We start from the raw sequence: 17,661 nt of genomic DNA on the forward strand, positions 1-17,661 counted from the left end.
TAAACAATCATCTGACTGTTTGCTTTACTACAAAATAGAAAGCTACACATATTTCTTTCGATGTAATATATCTTGACATTAGACTACTGAGTCTAAGGATTGTAGTGCTAAACACTTCTGAGAGAGTACCTTCAGTGTGAGGTTGTCAGCATCAGTGCAGAGCTGGTTGAGCAGTGTGAGGGCAGGGTGGGCCTCTCCCTGATTGTCTGTCTGCCCAAAGTACTGACTGATAAACTGAGAGGCTGCAAACCACATAATGAAAAATGGAGTGTTTCTCACTGGTAATGGCAGAAATCAAGAGCATGATTCATGATGCAGAGCACAAGTCATTTCATGCGCAAACATTGATAACACACACACACATGTCACTCCAATCTCATAGGCTAACTCATAAATATCGTATGAAAGATGATGACCTCTAAGAATGGCCATTTTCTTTTCATATTGCTGCTCTATAAAAGAAAAAAAGCACATTCAAAAGGAAATATCCCATTAACACCCAAACTTAAAACTGATTTTGGTGTATTTAGTAACGCTTTTAGTAATACTCAGTAAAGTATATCCTTATGACGTCGGGAATAGCCTAGTCCAAACCAATGACATGCTCTTTTGTGCAAGAGTATGAAGTGTTATACAGCTAACTCATAAAATCACAAGACAGACTAAAACCCTTAGGAATGGTCATTTCATATCATATTGCTTCTCCATAAAAAACAAAAAAACAGAAAGACACATCATGCTAAAACTTCACCTCAATATTGAATTTGGTGCATTTAGTAATGTCTTCAGTAATACTCAGTAAAAGTTAACTTCAACTCAATACTGACTTTGGTGCATTTAGTAATGTTTTCAGTAATACTCAGTAAAGTATGCCCTATGACCTGCAGAGGAGCCTAGTAGTCCAAGCCAATGACAGTGTGTTGAGGAGCCTCACCTTGCTGTTTGATCCATGCTCTGACTTTCTCCTTCTGTGAGCCACTCGTATCCCTCTGGACTCCCATCAAACTCTCACTGTGACCCAGGATGCGATCCGAGGCGTAGGCCATGGCCCCAGCTCCGCCCCTCTGCATCCCCATCTCGCGCCCCGAGGCAGGGTGCAGGTGGTGGTGGTGGTGATGGTGATGGTGGTGGTCGGATCCTAGGGATGTATTGCTGGCAGCCGTGGCGTTGGCTGATGCTCCGGCACTGGATGCCCCCCTGCCCCATCTAGACAGATTTAGGCTCGCTAGGAAGGAGGAACGGGAGGAGGATGTGGCTCCACTCACCATTTTCCCTTCAAGATGAAATTTAAGCCCGCCATGAAACACTTGATGTCTTTACTTAGACACGCCATGTAAATAGTCACAAAACGGCCTTCAATATCAACATGCAAGCTGTAAATAATGCTTCATTGGTATACAGTTATCATATATTACAAAATGATATAAAATAATAAATCATATATTACAAATAAACATTTACAATATTTTACAACATAATCAAATAAACAGTCATCATAAAACAGTCAATGAGAACAATACTATTACTTTTGGAAGGCCTTACATTGCCTAATATAAAAGGCAACATGAATCTCTCTGCGCATCTCTCAACAAAGACTAAATCTATATATGTAGAATTTACTACTTCAGAGAAGTAGAAGAAGGTTACTAACTAACTGAGAACTTTGGTTACAAGAAAGCAGTAGATAGCTAAGCATTATCCTCCACCTTCAATGAATTCACCAAATACCAAACTCACCTGTAGATCCCTTGCCCTTGCTGACACCAGTCCTGCCTCCACCGCTGCCCCCTACGGGTCTGGAGGAGGGAGGCATGGGTACAGACACAGCACTCAGGCGACCTGGAGGGGTGTCCATGACCTCATAGTGGTGACCATGACTCCCTGGAGACGGCACATCATCGCTGCTAGTGTAGCGATTGCTCTTTCTGCCCGCACCACGCTTTGTGGCCCGCTTCAATTTGAGAGCATCACTCAGCCGTCTGCATGTGGAAGAGGGAGTGCTTTAGCTTACGTACAGCTTTTAAGAAGCATTAAGAATACTGCAAAACTTTGCTTTCAATCATAGTTGCACCAACGATGACAAAATGTGATATGTGCGAAAGAAAGGTTTAGACAAGGATGCCTTAGAACACATAGTTCAGACACAAAATTATTAGTAATACACCTAATGATGCTTAAAAAATGGAGATTTACTATTCGTTTTTACAACTGGAATTTTTGAGAATTTAGAAGGAGGACAAATGCACATTAACTTTGTTCTACTTGTAGGATTTCAATTTTAACACAAAGTAAAGTTACAAAAAAAAAGAATTATCTGCAAGTATCTAAGTCAGCTGCCATCACTCTGTGAGCAACAATAATATCTTTTTAAAATAGGACCTCAAAGTCAATACAGAACAATATGTGTTAGCCCTGTTCTGAATCGACAGCTGCTTTTCTCTGTTTATCCCACCATGCATTAAAGGATGGCCGTGGACACCATGTGGAGAGGACATGCCCCTTACCCCTGTGGCACTCCATCGGAGTCAAGCCCCACATTGATGTTGACCGTATCCCGTGGCGATGGTGTGTGGGTGGATGAAGCTGACGACGAAGCTGACGACGCCGATGATGCAGATGAAGCTGACGATGCAGAGGTTGGTGTGGAGGAGGATGGGTCAGAGACAGTCTTGGAGGAGGGAAATTTCTCCTTGGTTGGTGGAGACTGGTCAGCCACAATGGTGGCCTCAGCTAGGTTCTTGACCTGATGCATGACACCTGAGAAGTGGATACACAGACATCACGACAGGCCACATCAAACACTACATCTCAACACTGACTAGCTGGAACACAACATTCAATTCAAATTCAATCATATCGGTATTCTTGTAACTCAAGTTGCTTCTCTGAAATACAAACTCTGGCCAGGCAATTAAACCTAGTCATGCTATTAAACCTGGTAATGCTATTAAATCTAGTCATGCTATTAAACCTGGTAATGCTATTAAACCTAGTCATGCTATGAAAGCTACCATACATGTGTACCTTGATCAAGCTACTTTATTAACACTTGGTTAATACCATAAAAATCTTCAAACAATTATGTATGTCATCAACTCCATTGTAACAAACTGACAGTCTCACACATTGTGAATGAAGTATATCATATTTATTATTGGTCAGAGTCGCGATAATTTTAGCAATCCGTGATCAGAAAGCATGCCAGCAAGTTGGTAGACAGGTGAGCAGTAAGGGTGTATCAATCACATATCAACAAGGGCCATCATGGGCTTAATGCATTTACATGCTTTAAGACATTGTATCAGGCACAATGTAATTTTTATTACTCTGTACTCCATTACAACTAACTCCTTGTCCACCTTACAACAAAGTAAAAATTCAGGTCCAAAAATCATCATCTTTTTATCTTCATATACTGTACTGTTGAGCTATAACTTTTGATATAACAAACAAAATTTGCCAGTCAAAAGGACTTTATTATAACGAGAGTCGCCTGTATTGTTATTTCTATCAAAGATTGGCTGTGAGAGACAGGGTCTCACCTTCCCGGCGGAAGTAGATGTGGAAGATGTCTGGTAGTTTCTGCATGAGAATCTCAGCCATTTGTAGAGCACCAACAACAACCTTCAAGTCCTGTGATGACAGCATCGCAGCTATGTGGCTACAGGTGTCAGTCAAGAGAAAAGCATTCATGATGGTCACTCTTTGTACCTACAAAATGTCAAAGGCCATTTTCTGGATCTCTTATTCAGCAATGATTATGACACTACAATAATTGGTCTTTGACTCAAAGAGTTCAAGCCATTCAACAAAGAAACTCAACTAACTCTTTATTACCTACAATAAGATCAAGGGTCACAGAGCAAACACAAATGGACTTTTCACATTAATACACAAGTTTGCATGATCTTCACTTTTTCCTCTATCAAAATTTTACAAGCAATTCTACAAAAAAGTTTGGACTCGCCTAACAGAAATGAATACATGGTAGAAACTTTCCAAAGCTCTCGGAGACTGAGATTACTCAATTCATTGTATAGCTCAGTGCACCTAGCTGACAATGAATACTTTATTATCTGTCAGCCCTGGGGTGATTAGTCTGTGTCAAATAAATCAAATCTATCAAATCAATTATCACATAAATTCATTCCTGATGAGTTTTGATTATCAAGCCTGTGTCTCTTTCAGAGACTCCAATCCCAAGCACCTTCTGATCTGGAGATTCTCCCGCCTGAAACCCCTAGCAAACGGGAGACTCCAACTTGATGTGAGCGAAGCGCGAAGTTCCTTGCTGCCATGGTCCAACTCTAGGGTTCTACATGTTATCTTGTGCTATCTAAGGCTTATTTTTCTACATAAGATGAAACTAAGTAAAAAATCATTTCAAGCGGGAGAAATTAAATCTCAAGCCAGAGAACAGGAGATTTTGCAAAAATGGGCTTTCAGCGGGAGATTTCCCGTCGAGAGAGGGAGAGTTGGAGTCTCTGCTCTTTTTGTATCAATTACAGCAATGTGCGGTTCTATCACATGTTTACTTGACTTGATGTCATCAAGTAAACAAACACACACAAGGCAAACACTCTAACCCAAACTAATTATTATGCATACAATCCACTTCTTACCTTGAGACAGCGTGATTTTTCAGCATATCCTTCAAGAGGTCTGGGGTCCCAAAGAAAACCATTCTCAGGAGAGCTTTTAGACATTTGTGTCGGACAGCTGGTCCAGCCTAAAGAACATAAACATACATAAAAAGAGCACTTCTGAATATGAGAGAGAAAATTTATGGAGGACTTTGACCTCACAACATTTAAATCTATTCTGAAAACATACTTATTCAAACCTTACTTATCCTTAATTTTCTCTAAATTTTTTGTTTCGTTCCTCTTTTACTGTGAATCATGTCATGTGTAGTTGATTATTTGTATTGATGCACTATGAATGTGGGAAAGCAGACGTGTGTAATATACAAGTAACCTCCATTATTATCATCACTATTATCATTAACATAGGATCCTGCACTCAAGTTTACGTAGGGAGACATCTCTTTGTTTATAATGTGGTCCTTACCGAGGAGCTATAGACTTCATAGAGTACAGCAAAGAGAGCTTTAATGAAGGCTGCTGATTGGTCACCATCTTCCTTCATGAAGACAGCTCGAGGGTCTTCCTTGGGTGCTGCTGATGTGGATGCTGGAGGTATGGGATTAGGAGAGAAGAACAAAAACATTAAATGTTTGCTGTATATAAAGGAGACTACAGCATCTAAAATTACATGTATAGTGTAACTTGAAAGGAAAGTGTTTTCAGATACTGTATACGCCCAATATTTCCACAGCTTTTATTTTCATGAATTTCACAAGGCAGGTGCTATTCGCAAATTTAAAAACACATGAAAATATTGACTCTGATCCCAACATTAATGTAACATGCATAATAATAATAATAATAATAATAATAATAGTCAGTTCTTAGAAACGCATAATACCATACAAATAGTCTCTATGCGTGTACAAAATAATGAAACCAAATCTTATCACATATTTCTCTAATTCAAACATGTAATCAACAATTGTCAAAAAGGTGAGTTTTTAACACAGATTTGAATTTATCAAAATCTGTAATGCATCTAACACTGAGAGGGAGATTATTCCATAATGAGGGTGCCATGCATGCATACATTTCTCTGTTCGGTACCGTACTCTACGATCGTGAATTTAACCACTTGCGAAATCATTGGGTAGTCCTCATTCACTCGCTAAATATATGGCATAGACAGTAATCATCCCACCTCTTGAATCATAAAAAAGTCTTCTTTTTTCTGCATCATAGTTCCTTTCTCTCAATGAGGTTACCATTTGAACACAGGGAAGTGACTATCACACTGAAGTCAATTGTAGTTTGCTTTGTTTTGATTTGTTTTTTTCATCCACTCAAAAAACTGGTAGTATGCATCACACCATTTCAAAGATGAGTTGAATGACATAGCACCTCACACCACAAAGACACACAATCAGAAATAATCTCTCACTTGTTGAGTGGCCAGCACCAGCAGCAGGATTGGGTCGCCTTTGGACGGGTCTGGCGGTGCCCGTGTCTTCATTGATCTGCTGCATGGCGTTGAAGTCGATGGTATAAGTACGCCCCATGGTGGACAGAGTCACCTCGTCCTCACCTGCTTGATGTGCTGCCTGTATCACACAAAACAGTTTATCACAAGTCAAGCAAAAGTTTGATTAAATCTTATGTCTTTCATGTGAATAATCCATTTCATTTGACAAGATTTTCATAATCTGTATATAAAAACATCACATTCTTTTTTATAGAAAGGGAAGCATATCGTCTTAACAGCATTACAATTATACTGGCTCTCCTATCAGGACAAATATGAAAGTTGTTCTGTACTTTTATTTCTTTCTATTGTGTGCTCTGTATAATCTGAACAATCTTTGATTACTGCATATAGTGAACAATTCTTCTCTTTTCACCTTTTCTTAGACTTTTACTTGAACATTCTCGAGTAGAGATATCACAGAACAGATATAACAGATGACAGCCACATTTAAATACTTACCTCTGCATAAGCCATTACTGATACATGTATAACAAGATGAATATGCATGTAATTATTTGCACTAAAGCATTAATTCAATGTCTCCAACTTTTCTCCGTCAGATATTGACAAAATTCTTCCACCAGGTTCCATATGATATATTTCTCATTATCACAGATGGGCCTTAAAGACTGAAGTTATAAGACAAGAGTACAGAGATGGCTTGCCTCTATTATCCTGTTATCAATGCGAGTGTAAGGATGCCACATTCCCCTGTCATCTCTCCACTGCCAGAGGGCAGGCTCCGTCATCTGGCTCGGAGCCTTCTTGAGGAAGGCATCGACAGAGAAGAGACCGTCCCGAGGCAGTCTGGGCAGGAGTTCTCTGTAAGGAGAGCACACAGGGAAAGATATGAGAACAGTTCTGTCTATGGGTGCATCCGAGTGCTCTCTTAACCCATTGAGGATGAGTCCCGAGTATACTCGGGCAGGTGTCTATGGGAAACGCGTGCTGTAGCAAAATCAGCCCATCCTCAACGGGTTAAAGGGAACTGAACCGTACCGTACCCATGCCAGAGGAGTACTGGAATGCTCCTAAAGTGTACCTTACCTTAATGAACTGAGCCAAAAGTGGACCAGTTCCCACTGTGCTCAAAACAGGCACCAAAAGCGTACCAAAAGTTTGGGTGTGAAGAATGCACATATTATGCAGATATGTCATAATGGCAAGAGTTCATTCTCTTTGTTCGGGACAGCTGTAAGTAGTTCAAGCGCGCCAAATGTGTGACCCCCTCTAAAAAAACAAATCATGAGGTACGTTTTCTCAACAGAGCACTCGACCGCTCAAAAGCTGGCACAGTACAGTATGGTATGCTTTGGTTCGCTTTAGAGCATTCCAGCCCACCCTATAGTAGCATTACACAAACTTTCTCAAAGCCTACATTCTTTCAGATCGAAGTAATTGTAATACCTGTAGACATCAATCTTGCTTGTAAACTTCAACAACAGAATCCCCTCTTTCCTAGTAAATAAACCCCAATTAGTCATGCCAAGTCTAGAGAATCTAAAAGTCAGATAATCTAAAGTTCCATTACAGTCATTGTACAAGCATCACCTATGAATGCATCATTTCCTAGAGTAAATGTAGGCATGATGCATACTGTATACGCCATATATTTTGCGAGTCTAAATTTTTGCAAATCGGGAATTCCTGACAATTTCGCGAGTGGTTGAATTCACGATCGTGGAGTCCTGTACTGAACGGAGAAATGTACACGCGTACGTCACATTCACATCGAGATCAGAGTCAACATTTTTGTGTGTCTTTAATTTCGCGAGTGGCACCCAACTCGCGAAATTCGTGAAAATAAAAACCTCACGAAATATTTGGTGTATACAGTAGTTAGCACATTGTAAAGAGGAATAATCAAGGAAGAAAAGTATACGACAAAGGAACGAATAAAATTGCAATCTCAAAATAGGATGAGATGCAAGCAAAAGTGTCCAACATGATCAACCTATATCATAACAAGCTGTAGAGACTAAGGTGAAGCTGAGTATGGTTTTGGTCTTCTGCACTTACCCAATCAAAGATGTAATCTCATAGAGTTCCTGTGGGCTCCTTGGTACAAGCTGTGGAAAACAAGTACCCAACACTTTATTACTGAAGAAGAGTTCTGTACTGGACTACATATATGATCTGTCTAAATTTGTAACCTCCTGAAGGAAATAACCATGTACAGACACATTGTGTCATACCAAAGTAACATGTCATTATGACCAAAAGTAATGAAAAAAAAACCACTTAGCTTTTCCTGTTTGGAGAGATTTTTAGCTAAATCAATACTAACGTTTGGACAAGATCCACTGAAACTTAAGGTTGCCATTAGTTAGGAGTCATGGAGTTGTTTCTCTTCAGACTTGCCACTGATCAAACTTAACCTAAGCAGTTCTACATTACCCTTGGCACTTCATTTGTTGCTGTTTTTTTTCTGAAGAACAGAACACACACACACACACACACACACACACACGCACACATTATTAATTTTTTTTCTTCATTTACAATTCACAGAACTTACCAACTAGAGATATCAATGATATAAGGGAAGTATGTATCATAGCAAGACTCTCTGTCACATGTAATATACTGTAAAAGTGGATATTTTCACGCGACTAATTTTTTGCGCTTGGCCGGGTAAGAGGAGTTTTGCTTGTTTTTAATTCCGTGGAATCAAGACATCAACTACTGGAACATATGGCAAGCAAAAACGTGTGCTTTTATTTTCACATCAGTTTCAGGTTGCGCGAAATGCGCAAAAAAAAATCAACACCGTGAAAATTTCACCTTTTACAGTACTGGAAATCATGTAGGTGACTGTCCTATGCAGGGCAGCTGTCACACTCAGACAATACACAATACTCTCTAATGATGGGTTACCTCGATGTCCTGGGTGGCTGAATCTGATGTTCCAATCAAGAGGTAGCTTATCGTTTCGGCAATATCTGAATGAAACAAAAAAGAGAGAGAAAAATAAATGTATATAATATAGGATATCACACTTCACTCTTGCTGTGATTTCTAGTGAGTTGGTCGACATGTTTTTGTGTGCTATGTGTAAATCTGTACTTGATCTGCTATGTACAAATCTTTTCTTTCGAGCTGTACCAATATGAAAACAAAGAGCTCATGCCACGATGAAATATTATGTAAAATCATATCCTGACTAAACTACTTTGTCTACGGCTTTTGTCAAAATTTAGCAGGCTGTAGTGCAAAAAGAAGTGATTGACCCTTGCTGTGCAATCCTTTCCCTTCCAGAGACTTCAGGAATACAAGTCTTTTAGCTATGATTATCAACATTCATCCAGACATGAGAAACTCTTGTTCGACGGTCTACAATTAAAGGGAGATTTAGCACCATCATCTAGCACCATCAATGAAAATTATGAATGTCATATACACTTATACAGCTTCATATCAAAGCTACGTACTATTATGGTATCTAATAACATCACTGTATCATCTTTCTAGTGGCAGAAAGTGATCACTCTGCTTGGCTAAAGAAACTCACTCTGTTTGAGCAGTCCCACGGCCAGCTCAGGACAGTTCGCACACATGAGGGAGAGCATTCTGATGACCATGATGAACGTTCCTGTGCTGACAACCGGTGGAGTGACCACAAGCTGTGAAGAAATGGTCAAACCAAAACAAAACTTTTGACTTACAGGGTTTTCCAATTACCTACATCCACATATGTCGTAAAATTCTTTCTTATGGTCCCTCGTAAGCCTGTTACCAACATACATCCAGGCTTTTACACACATGACTGACTTACCAAGCAATCAGCATTCTTCAGGACCTAAACAATTTGACACTCTCATCTTGAGATAAATTCATATATCAGCTCTCACACACCATGATGATACTGGTAAGGCAATAAACTAGAATCAGTACATACAAGTACTTCCTATTCATTGGCATTTGTATCCTGCTCATTATCACTCTCCTTGTAAGGGAATCAGCCTCTAAAGGTCTCATATGGCCTTTTCTAATTTCCTCACATGCTATGCATGTATGTTTTTTGTCTCTTTCTTCTGTTTTCCCAGTAAATGTGATGTGCAGTATGTGTATGTGAATATGTGTATTCTTTTGGGCATGTGGAATAAATTGATTAAATTGAATTGAATTGAACTGAATTGAATTGAATTGAATTGAACTGAACTGAAATCACTACCACATGCTTCTAGAAGACAAAGGAAGGCATCACCATTGAAACAATCATACCTTTACCTTTATGGGTGAATACTTTTTGGAGGTAAATCACCAATTTGAGTATTAAAAGGACATAAACTGTGTATACAGTCAATATATCTTGCATCCCAATGCATGTCAACGAGGCTGTTGGCGTGTCCAAAAATATACAGAGAGATTAAGGTCAGAATATTCAAGGTGGAGAATTATCAACATGTACAATAAATCCTGAATACAAGTAATATAACAAATTCTGCGTATTTTGAATGAAAGTGAATAAAGAGTCTCTCCACAGATAACACATTCAAGGCATTTCATGATACAATGTTGTACTGTTTAGTGTCAGTGATCACACTCTACCTACCAGTTGCTGGAGGTTGGTCAGAAGGCCGTGTTCAGCCATCTGTAGCAATAGCTTCTCATCATTCTGATAGTTGTCCACAAGACGGGCAAAGCAGAGGCAGCAGCTCTCAACCGACTTTTTGTCCTACGGATAAAATCAGATGGGAACTTAACCTCAGACACACAATGTACGTCACACAGAACTTTACCTCACATGCAAATTGTACACTAAACAAAACTTTGCATAGGAGAACAATATATATTCATACAAAAAGATGTCAGGGACTTTACTGAAAGGAATCATTTTACAGATGGAAACATGAAATCAGACACACTATGTTTATGAATACAAACTTTCATTCAAAGTTAAAGTTAAAGTTGAAATTTGAGAAGAACATGTCCAAAAGTCTAATTTTGAGAAGTATTTCACACCAGATGGAAACTTGATATCACACCAAACACAAGATACAAAGCATAAGATCAACAACAACAAAAAAGAATGGAAGGCAAAACGACACTTGAAATAAGAGAGAAATTTTGTAACTGAAGGAAAATTGAAATCATACTGAGACGTGACAGCAGACACTAATGACATGAGATAAACTTAAGACAGACCCCAGACTTTAGAATTTGATGTCATGGAGTATAGAAAAACCTGACTTTCTACAGGCGCACAGCCTTAGACAGAAACATGCCATCAGACAGAACTTGAACATTATGCAAAACCTTGATTTTAAACAGTTATAGGTGTGGGCCTGAGGAGATTGGCCTGAAACTTAATGATGAGCAAACACATGATAAGTCTGTCATGTCCCTTTTCAAACTGAAGTTTGAGTGTCTGAACAAAGGCATTGAAGTAATACTCCAAAAGTAAAACTGATGACTTTTTATGCACAAAAATAAGGCAGAGATATGGTTACAGTCTTCTGAAGTCAATTATATATAAAACAAAAAGAAGATATTGCATTATGGTAAAAATTACAAAATTAACAAAGAGGTTAATATGTTGCTTTAAACTGAACATATCACAAAACTCCTAGGTCAGTTTGCCCTGGATTAGGAGAAAGATGAGAGGACTTACTTGGTGCTGCAGTCTGCCAGCCAGGAGGGGTAGGGAGTTTGCCACCAGGTGAAACTCATCAGGCCCAATGCTCTGGCAGCAATTAGCTGCCACTGCCAGAGCATTTCGCTGGGCTGTTATTGAAAAGAACTCTATGTAGAGAAGACATGCTGATAGACCTCCCTACAAAGGTAAGCGAAAAGGAGATAGAGAGAGTGAGAGAGACCAAAAAAGGAGAATAGATAAGAGATATGAGGAGTAACACATCCTTTGTCACTTAGGAAATCATCAAAAATGAGAACAAAAGAAAATTTAGGATTAGTCACAAAAGCTACATGTTAGGATATGTCATGTCACAATTTCATTTGTAGACCTACTACTTGCCTGCTAGAAAGGCAATTTACATTTCAAAAGAATTAAAGCACAGGGAGGCAATAAAAACATTCCACTCTCTAAAATTTACTGTCAGCATTATATTCCTGATGATCTGGTAAGTAGACTTTAAAAAAAATAATGATAGTAATAAATAAATAAAAAACAAGGAAAAGTAGAAATTACGCGGTGCGTAACATATGTCCCCGCCGGAAGTAGCATTTTGTAACAAAATGTGCAATATAGGTCAAAAAATCAAGGTCAAAGGTCAAAGAAGTCAAAGGTCAAAATTCTGTGTAGAAGTTTTGAAGCCCTCACCTAGTGCCATCACATAAAGCAAACGGAATCGAAATCGGGTTAGAAATGGCGAAGGAGTAGCATTTTGTAGCCAATGTACAATATGGGTCAAAAATCAAGGTCAAAGGTCAAAGAAGACAAAGGTCAAAATTCTGTGTAGAAGTTTTGAAGCCCTCACCTAGTGCTATCACATAAAGCAAACGGAATCGAAATCGGGTTAGAAATGGCGAAGGAGTAGCATTCTGTAGCAAAATGCACAATATAGGTCAAAAATCAAGGTCAAAGGTCATAGAAGTCAAAGGTCAAAATTCTGTGTAGAAGTTTTGAAGCCCTCAACTACAACTGTAGTGCCATCATATAAAGCAAACAGAATTGAAATCAGGTTAAAAATGGCGAAGGAGTAGCATTTCGTAGCAAAATGTGCAATATAGGTCAAAAATCAAGGTCAAAGGTCAAAGAAGTCAAAGGTCAAAATTCTGTGTAGAAGTTTTGAAGCCCTCACCTAGTGCCATCACATAAAGCAAACGGAATCGAAATCGGGTTAGAAATGGCGAAGGAGTAGCATTTTGTAGCAAAAATGTACAATATAGGTAAAAAAATCAAGGTCAAAGGTCAAAGAAGTCAAAGGTCAAAATTCTGTGTAGAAGTTTTGAAGCCCTCACCTAGTGCCATCACATAAAGCAAACGGAATCGAAATCGGGTTAGAAATGGCGAAGGAGTAGCATTTTGTAGCAAAATGTACAATATAGGTCAAAGGTCAAGGTCAAAGGTCACGACTGAAATTCTGTGTAGAAGTTTCAAAGCTCCCATGTAGTGCTATCATATAAAGCAAACAGAATCAAAATTGGCTCATAAATGACAGAGAAGTAGCAAATTGAAGATTTTGATCACACACGGACGCACACACGGACACACGGACGGACGGACGGACACACGGACGGACGGACGGACGGACGGACGGACACACGGACACACACACGTACGGAGCCCGTTTCATAGTCCCCTGCTCGAACTCGTTCGGCGGGGACAAAAAAAATATGGATTTATCAATTCATTCAGTGAAGAAGATTTACAGGTTTGGTTTGTTCAGACTAGAACTGGGCCACAATAATCCTTCTCTGTCACCTCATAGAGACATGTTCAGACAAAAAGACAACCAAGTCAGGCTCCAGGCCTTCTTACCGCTTGGAGGATAGCCTTGCTATGTCTGCGGGAAAGCATCTCCAGTGCTGTAAGAGACTGCTCAGCCACATCCATACACTGGATGACTTGTAGCTGTGTGGGAGGGAAGTCATCAAAGTTACTGTCCGTAAGAATAACTCTGCATATAATATCACACTCGGTACAAGAATCAGCTCTATGCATAACTCTAACATATGTCAGTGTAACATTTCATGAGCACATGTGTGAATGTAAAAGAAATGCAGTCTTCATCTTAGCACAGAGAGAGCGTGATATAGAACACAGTGCTCCATCCATCCATCCGTATTCTATTCTATACAATGGACTCTTTTCAAGACATTGAGAAAATTTGTGAGGTGTGCTTGGGTATGATGCTCATAGCATGTTACAAAGCCTAGTGTTACATCTTAATTACATTCCAAAATGTTCCTCTACTGATATGAAATAAGTATACATGCTTGTCACCACGCTTACAATTTGATGCATTCACAATATCACCAGTAAACACAGTGTTAAATCATGCTTATAAATGACTTTATACTTCATTATTTCTAACACAACCAGTATTATGAAAGCTTTCTGCACTATTCTGATTGAGTCCAAGCACCTTTGCAAACCAAGCCTTCAAACTCCTAAAACAATTGATGACTAATATTGAAATTCCTCTCACAAGTCAATTTCCACCCATAAAATAATGAATCTTAGAACTCAAATGGTTACAAACCACAGGCTCTATAATTTGCACAATTCCCGCTGGTTTTGTTATCTCTTTAGATCAAATTGATACCACGTTGCCGTGGTAACTGCTTCAGACTGTCTTCAGGTTCACTTACCTTCTCTAGAAACACTGGGATTGCATCCATGACGACGGAGGATGATCTCGGCAGAGCCTCCATCATGTAAGTCAATGCCCGGCATGCATGGTTCATCTGCAGACAAAAATAGCAAGGTACAGCTGGCTTAGTGGTAAGATAGGGAGATAGCATACTCATTCTGCTTACTAGCTTTCCTACAAAAATCCCGCTTCACTTTTAAAGGTAAGAGCCCTGAGTTCAATACTTTTCATGTGATATTCTGCTGCAACTGGTAGAATCACAGAAAAGTTGAGACTGAAAGTGATATGCCCCTCAGACATGACATTTTCAAACTACTCCTAAGCTGACATTCTTAAATTTCATTTTCAATTTGTATTATGGTCATTAACTCTACATAACTATGATTCCCTAAACACTGAAGGTAAATTACAGTGTGGCCCCAACTGACAATCAGTACCTAACATTGCAAATGAAGCTTACACCTTTAAATCAATCACTGCTGTGGTACTTTATTTTCTTGCCTAAGGCAATCTGGCATGTGCTCAACAAACCACTACATAACAACTTGCTTGAACAGGAAGTAGTCACTCCCTGTCATGCATAACTTAAGATTCAAAGCGACTGCCACATATTACTCACAACGAATGAACAAATAATGCCTTCAGCACTTTTTGAGGTGGAAATACAAATCTCTATCATTGACTGATATTTCAATCTACTGGATGCATGAATTGGGTATACCCTCAGGAGAAAACCATCATTTCATTTAAAGTCAGACACATAATATACAATGAACACAGGGTGATTTTCTGATAAATGTATAGCCACGCATTGATAGAAGTGATATTTTTATAGCACGTCTATAAGGACATTTCTACTGTCTCAGACACATACCCTTCCTCATCCATTGCATTTTTTTTTTTGTCCACATATACAATGACTTTACCTGAAAATCTCTCTCAGTGCCCATTATATATGGCACCATGACATTATCATTCTAATACATGACAGTTGCATAAATGGCAGTTTCTATTTTCCTCAATCTCCATTTTTCTTTCAGCAGGACCCTACCTAAAAAAAAAAAATATATATATATATAAAAAAAAAGGCTGTCTTGACTGAGTCCTCTTAAATGTGTATGTATTTCATGTCACTAAATGTTTCAATTCTCATGTTTTATAACCAAAATCATTGACAAAAACATCATGTTTTGCATTATGTCAGTAAAAGGAATTGAAAATCAGGGCAGGGAGAAAACTGAAGAAAGACTTACAATGTCAAAATTGTGTTCCATGGACAGCAGGTTGATGAGGGCAGGAACCACCTGTTTGACGGGGAATCCCCCCAGAGTGTCCTCATTACCCATGACTAGCAGCTGGCACATCTCAATGACTGCCTGGAGCTGCTGGCTCTCATCTCCACTGGCCTGGAGTCCAGACAGAAGCTGGTGGGCTTTGCTACCTAAAGACATCAGGAGGTAAAGGGAGGGAATTATCCACAAAATTCAATTTTGTTAAATTCTCTTCTTACTAACAAACTATCACTGTAACACACAAATCATTGTAAGTACACATAAAGCACACAAAACCTTGTCTTTGGTAAAATAATGCATTTCATCTCATTAGTATTGAATACATTTTTGCGTACAATTATAACAGAATGGCTTAGGTAAAAGGCAGAAAAAAAATACTGTACATCAGATAGTTCTTTGACTAAAACCCTATCCTTTGTCTATGTTATTAGCATACATTGGAAAAAAACAATATCAATTGTTATTACAAGTTGAGACATGTGCATATTCAACATGAGTAATATTTGATGTTTCTTTGAAGGCAATCTAAGAATCAAATACATCCTTCATATCCAAACTGGAAATTTATACTGCATGAACTGCAGCTTCCAAAATAGATACACAATACATGTAACATTACAATACAGAGGCAAGACTCAAAAGGTGAGTGAAGTTCCACACAAATCAGCATGCCATGGGATTTTAAAAGACTCACTTGCTCCGGTTCCCATGCTGCGTTGAAGAAGTTGGTGCATGCGGGGTCCTAGAGCATTAAAGAGGTGCGGCGGTACACCCCTGGCCTCTAAAAGAGCTGAAATACGTGGAGAAAAGACATACTGAACTAGTTTTGGTTTCATCCACACATGACTACATAAGTTGAGGACATACAATAAGTTCATGATCACAATAGATACAAACTGCTGTGACATATAGCCGCAAAAAAACAACTCATAATCTACTTGAAGTACTCTGCATATTCAATCCAAAAATATGCTACAATAAAGTTACGAAGAAGAAGATAGAAATATCTAATTTTTGAATAGTGCATTTACCCATGGAATAAATGTACTCCTGACCCAACACATTCATTAGGATATGCTGAGTCATGTTAGATGGCTACATGACTAGTTCAGTTTATTTTATTTTAGCACGGAACCTGCTTCAGCCCATGGCTGTTCTTCAGCTGGTCTGTGCCCAGCCAGCTGGTATGCAACTGGTGGCAAAGTGGTGCAAATGCAGTCGGCATCTTATTCCCTGTTTCTCTTAAAGACCCAGTAGCATGGGGAAACATGGGTGGTCCGACTGAATCAATCTTCAATCACTGCCCTCCGGGTACATTTGAAACACCTCAAATAGCACTTAAAGTGTATGTTCACTGGTAGTGGTGGACTCCAGTCAAGATCCTTTGGTGTATACTTATATAGAAATCAGTGATGAAGCTTTACGTAATTCATTACAGGGATTCTGTAACATATGTTAGCCAGGCTAGCCTTCCCACTCCATAAATCCCCACGCTACAGTCTTTGACAATACACAATACTACTGTACATGGTCCCCCCCCCCCCCGTCATATTCTATGTACTGTATACGCTGTTATTTTCGCGAAGGATTTATTTTTTCGTGAATTTCGCGAATTGCAGTCGGATCGCGAATTTAACAGCACGCGAAACTGTCTCCATGCGCTTTGTTAATAGAGCATTAACGTAAGCGTCGGCGTCTATTCGCGAAAACAACATCTCGCGAAAATGTCTACGATCTCGTCATTCGCAAAAATATCTGTACGCGAAAATAACGGCGTATACAGTAATTGTCTGAGGTGATCTACAGAGAAGATATAAATAACATTTAACTGAAGTACAGAGAAAGCTCCAACAAATCTTCCAAAACACATTTTCTCACAGTGCAGCATCTGATGGAATTAAAACAAAACAAAAAAATGGTGCATTTTCCAGGTAAAAATAGTGGGCTTTGTATGCAATATCAAAGTTCTAATCAAT

At 39.0% G+C, this 17,661-nt stretch overlaps 1 protein-coding gene across 1 annotated transcript in view; it reads right to left on the minus strand.

Moving 5' to 3' along the window:
* The window catches only part of LOC140244146 (E3 ubiquitin-protein ligase TRIP12-like), a 70,412-nt gene that overhangs the window by 19,428 nt on the left and 33,323 nt on the right, over nt 1–17,661 (minus strand). Inside the window, exons 8-25 of the mRNA XM_072323775.1 lie at nt 16,380–16,475; nt 15,647–15,834; nt 14,392–14,487; nt 13,559–13,651; nt 11,729–11,890; nt 10,670–10,792; nt 9,626–9,737; nt 8,992–9,056; nt 8,134–8,183; nt 6,780–6,936; nt 6,031–6,190; nt 5,071–5,192; nt 4,623–4,729; nt 3,543–3,661; nt 2,505–2,757; nt 1,738–1,979; nt 935–1,273; nt 130–242 (exon numbers count right to left, since the gene is read on the minus strand). Coding sequence (XP_072179876.1) covers nt 130–242; nt 935–1,273; nt 1,738–1,979; nt 2,505–2,757; nt 3,543–3,661; nt 4,623–4,729; nt 5,071–5,192; nt 6,031–6,190; nt 6,780–6,936; nt 8,134–8,183; nt 8,992–9,056; nt 9,626–9,737; nt 10,670–10,792; nt 11,729–11,890; nt 13,559–13,651; nt 14,392–14,487; nt 15,647–15,834; nt 16,380–16,475 — 2,597 coding nt within the window. The remainder of the gene's footprint in view (nt 1–129; nt 243–934; nt 1,274–1,737; nt 1,980–2,504; nt 2,758–3,542; nt 3,662–4,622; nt 4,730–5,070; nt 5,193–6,030; nt 6,191–6,779; nt 6,937–8,133; nt 8,184–8,991; nt 9,057–9,625; nt 9,738–10,669; nt 10,793–11,728; nt 11,891–13,558; nt 13,652–14,391; nt 14,488–15,646; nt 15,835–16,379; nt 16,476–17,661) is intronic.

Source organism: Diadema setosum, chromosome 21 (assembly GCF_964275005.1).
Source record: "Diadema setosum chromosome 21, eeDiaSeto1, whole genome shotgun sequence".
NCBI classification, from domain to species: domain Eukaryota; kingdom Metazoa; phylum Echinodermata; class Echinoidea; order Diadematoida; family Diadematidae; genus Diadema; species Diadema setosum.